The sequence below is a fragment of the Atheta coriaria genome, unplaced genomic scaffold, assembly GCF_025399875.1.
Source record: "Atheta coriaria isolate IRGN ID8LTWV9N9 unplaced genomic scaffold, Caltech_Dcor_3.1 hic_scaffold_7_pilon, whole genome shotgun sequence".
Taxonomy (NCBI): Eukaryota; Metazoa; Arthropoda; class Insecta; order Coleoptera; family Staphylinidae; genus Dalotia; species Dalotia coriaria.
Genome location: NW_027045449.1, coordinates 9,278,401 through 9,283,384, shown reverse-complemented (window position 1 = coordinate 9,283,384; position 4,984 = coordinate 9,278,401). Strand labels below are relative to the sequence as shown.

The window sequence follows — 4,984 nt, the reverse complement described above, 5'->3', positions numbered from 1 at the left end:
ACTTAATTGCCGTGAACGAAAGAGTTTGTTGAATAACGCTTAGTGTGCGAGTTCCGTGCCGAATTCTAACACGCTCGCGCACCCACACTTGCACAGGTATAAAATATTGTAATTAGCGTTGTTGTTTTTCGGTAATTAGCGTGCGCGGCGCGAATTAAGGCGTATTAAACGCGCGATTTTAATTAGTTAATTAGACGGAGATCAAACGCACACCGGAAAATACCAAATTTAAGTTGCAGTTTATTTTGCAATTTTCGGGAAAATAGTTTGTTTGTTTGTTTGAGTGCGAATCATTATAATAATAATAAATCACCCCTTTTGTGGTGTGTGCGCGCGCGCGCGACTTATTAGAGAATAATGCGGTGGAATGCGTCGGGGTGTCTGACGCGATGGGTGCGCATTATGCATACATATGTATTAGCGTCGGGCAAGTGCTAATGCCCCATTGTATTGCAAATTCCATGTTAATTTTCGTGCCGCGCGCGCGCCGCTGCTTTACTACCACCTTTTACTATGTGCGGAGGGCTGTTCAGCCTAGACGTCCTCAGTTGAGTAGAGTTTTCAAACTCTACTCAACAGGTGAATATAATATTAGCGAACACGGTCGTGTTCTGAATTTTCCACGCAAATCAAGTGATTTGTTTGCCGTTCTTGGCTGATGTAGGAGCTGAAAATGCAGTGAAATTAAAATCAATGATAAAATAATGTTCACGTTGGAGTTTGGTGCGAGGAAATAATTTTTAGTGTAATCATTGCATGAAAGTAAAAAAAAAATAAAGGAGGCAGCAGGAATACGGCGCGGTGCGATCGACATCGCGGAAGAATCGGTATGTGCCCGCCGGTCGGCATGTTGCTTAGCTACCGTCCTGCGAGTGTCGTGTAAACACTTCCCCGCTGGTGAGTGGTGGTGGGGGCAGGTTGGGCCTGCGGCAGGCGTGCGAGCCGCAGGAATCCGGCCAGTGGTGCGAGGAGTTGGCTGTGACGTCAGCCGGCTGCCTGCGAGTGCGGCGGGACCAATGGCGCGCGCACTCCTCGAGAGGGGGAGCGCCGACGAAGAGCCGCTGGAGGGGAGCGGCCCAGAGCGCACCGCAACCACCGACCCGGCCTCGCTTCTCCGATCGGCTAGTGCAGTCAGAGACGTCGTGCGTGCAAGAGATATGCATAACGCATGAGAGAGGAGCGTGCGATTTGGCTTGATAGATAGATACCTATACACATATTTGTTGCAAGTGCCGTCCGTGTTCGGTCCTTTCCCGCAACTGCAATGCGCGAGTGGTGTTGAACAGTGCATCAGTTATTGTTGTTGTTGTTGTTGATTGTTGATAACTAAGTGACGGCGTTCGGTGTTGGGTACGGAGAGTTGGGCCGGTTTGAGACGGAGTTGCAACCAAGTGACATCATTGGGTGGGTGGAGAGAAGAGTCGACGCTGGTCCTGTGCGCCCTCAGCAGGGGCTTATGGCGGCGACCACGTACCTGTCTGCTAGCAGCGCGATAACGGCATCCGATTTGGACGGCGGCGTTGGCGTTATGAATATCGTCGGAGGATATCACACAAGCGCGTCGCCGCGGTCGGCGGCGGACGCCAGCGAGATGAAGTACCTGCCGCACCACCACCACCAGCACCACCATCAAATGGCTAGCTCACCATCGCCTAGCGGACATGCGGCTGTTTCGTTATCGGCGGGTAATCCATGGGTGAGTTTGCAACCAGGAGCTGACCCTTGGGCAGCTTCGATGGCCGGCATGCACCATGCGCACCACCACCACCCGCACCAGGATGTGAAACCGCTGAGCCAGCAGGCGGATATGATGCACCACCGGCAGCAGCAACAGCAGAGTATGGGATCTCCGCACGCCTGGCATGCGCCGGTGTCTTCAGCGCACTACAATCCCGGCGGAGCCGGTTCACCTTTACAGCAGTACCATGCTGCCATGAATGGCATGCTAGCGCATCACCAAGGTGCACCACAGCTGCATCATCCCCTGCATCGGGACATGCAAAGTCCGCACCATGCGCAACACTCTGATAGAGACGTTGTCAGCGGCGGCGAGGACGAAACACCCACTTCCGATGATCTTGAAGCATTTGCGAAACAGTTCAAGCAACGTCGCATCAAACTTGGTTTTACGCAAGCCGATGTAGGTCTGGCGCTAGGCACCCTCTACGGTAACGTTTTTTCACAAACCACAATCTGTCGATTCGAGGCCCTTCAACTGAGCTTTAAAAACATGTGCAAACTAAAACCGCTGCTGCAAAAGTGGCTTGAGGAGGCGGACTCTACGACGGGATCACCCACCTCCATTGATAAGATTGCCGCGCAGGGCCGCAAGCGGAAAAAGCGCACGAGCATCGAAGTCTCAGTGAAGGGCGCGCTGGAGCAACACTTCCACAAGCAGCCGAAACCCTCGGCACAAGAGATTACCTCGCTGGCGGACAGTCTGCAGCTCGAGAAGGAAGTGGTGCGCGTGTGGTTCTGCAATCGGCGGCAGAAAGAGAAGCGCATGACGCCGCCGAATACGCTGGGCGGCGATATGATGGACGGTATGCCACCCGGCGCCCACATGCACCCTGGCTACGGCCATCACCCTGACATGCACGGATCGCCCATGGGGCAGCATTCGCATTCGCACAGTCCGCCAATGTTGTCCCCGCAGGGCATGGGTCACCAGCTGACGGCCCACTAGCATCCAGCCCATTGGGCCTCCTTGCTCCATCACAGCGACAACGGCTAGCGCCCCTAGGCGCTTGGACGCTTCCTGGCGCACGAGTGACACGAACTTTTAAGACCCGTCGGACGGGCGACACTACCTCACCTCAACCGCCAGGATGCGCGTCCACCGGAGGACCCAGTGTAAATAGTATAAATTAAAAGATTGTGTGGATAAACGAACTCTCGCTCACTCTCTCTTTCACTCACGACGTCGCGCGAGTAATAAATAAACAGATTAATAAACAAATTGAAAATCGCGCCTGGTGAAGCGTCAGTGTACCTTAAACGAAAACTTTGTACATTTTGTAAATACATTACTATTATTTGAACACTGAATGGACATGCATATAGTTAAAAGTAAACTAATCGATGAACGAAGTGATATATAAAATAATAACAGTTAAGATGAAATGAATATAAACACACACACACACAACAAAGCTGACCAAAAAAGGAAACGATGGAAAGAAAATACTTCACAACAAGCTTTACACCAACATCGGGGGACGGCGTGGAAATGTTCAAACCACGACGAGCACGAGCTGCTGCTGATGCTGCCGCTGCTGGTGCTGCTGGAACAGTAATTATTCACGAACAAACGATTTTGGGCCGATCGTCATCGAGGACCCATGTTCAATTAAGTAAAAATTATATTTAGCGATTATTATAATATATAAATTCACCCAAAATTGTCACCAGTTTTCCAGAACAGCAAAACTAATCGTAAACCATTCGACGCCATCTTTTGTGTTGTGTACCAAAAAGTCATATTTTCAAGCAGTAACTTGCTTTCGTTTAGCGTCGTCAACTTGTTTTTAAATGTTCATAAATAATCCGTACTGTTCTGTTTAATTCATATAGTTTACTACACTGTATTTACTCTGTGAGGATATTTTTCTTTTTGGTCATCTGATAACTGAATAATTGCAACGAAATACGAAAGAATCGCAAAAAACCAACAGAAATCTCTTGTAAACGAAAAAATCATAAGAAATAAAGAAAAAAATACACTTGAGGACATAGAATTTTAATGATTGATGAATATAATATTGATGAGGATTGAATATGTGTATATATTTATTATTATATTAATATTAATTATATATCGTTGTACGGTGTGAAAAAATTAAATCGAAAATGTTTTTAAAATAACCAATCACCCAAGAGCTTTTGTTTTATTTTACAACATACATTATTTCCACTGCGCAAGGTGTGGTGGCAAAGGAGTGACACACGAAATGGGGAGACTTGTTTTCAAAAACACCTGGTGAGTAAAAAAAAGAACGCACACATGACCGAGGAAACAACAACGTTATTTATCTCGATTATTAATCTGCTGCTTTTTACGCAATTACCGTAACTAACATTTTACACCTGTCAGCGTTTTTTTCCGGTGATTAAAACTTAAAAACTTCTTCAGCGCAACATTTATATCGATTATGAAAGTATTAGGCAATTAGATGTGATTTTTATGAAGCGCCATTAAATGTTGTGCGCGAAAAAGTTGAATGAAGATGTTGCATGAATGGAGGACAGCATCTCAATGAGTTTTAAGACTTTTTAACGACCAAATTAGCGTAATTAAGTATAATTTATTTCATCCATTCAGTTTTACACACTCATAATGCCTGTATGTTGTATATTTACCTAGAGATTGAGTGAAAATAATATTTGTGCGCTGCATTTGTTCCTTTTTTTCTCATTTATTTCTGGTTGAAGCCGAAGATGGTCTTCTATCTACCGGAGGAGCCGTGGCCGGTTTGGTGTGCACAACACACTCCGGTGAGCGCGCGGCGGCACCGGCACCGAAAAATTCTCCTGTCACATATTTCACCGTTATTTATATCATCAAGAGCCGCAGCGAGCGAAGCCAAAAAGCCGCACGGAGCGCCCACGAGTCTCGTATAAACACTCTCTGCCTGCGTATACACTCTATTCCTCTTCTTTAAAATTTTTGGACGGATCGTCGGCGCTGCAGTATCATAAAAACGGAATTCGAAAAAAAGTGCACCGAGGCGCGACCGCGGCGCGCATAGAAAAGAATTAAGCCAACTTCTTCTGCTCGGGCGTGTTGTCTTCTCGTACACATAAAATCTCTTCGAAAAACGGCTAAAAAAGAAACGAATTACAATAAATAAGTTCGAAATGAGACGTAAAGGAGACGCCCTCGACGAGAATGTTTGTAATTAAAGCGTTTTTTTGATTAAAAACGAGAAACTCGGACAAATTATTTATGATTTTAATAGCGCTTGATATTAAATATGTTTGACCA

General features: G+C 46.6%; 1 protein-coding gene across 1 annotated transcript; it reads left to right on the top strand.

The window, feature by feature from the left end:
* Positions 1-1,112: 1,112 nt before the first annotated feature.
* vvl (ventral veins lacking) lies at positions 1,113-3,864 on the top strand. The gene has a single exon (XM_065307551.1). The coding sequence runs from the start codon at positions 1,457-1,459 to the stop codon at positions 2,684-2,686; it is 1,230 nt and encodes a 409-aa protein (XP_065163623.1). The 5' UTR covers positions 1,113-1,456; the 3' UTR covers positions 2,687-3,864.
* The last annotated feature ends 1,120 nt before the right edge of the window (positions 3,865-4,984 follow it).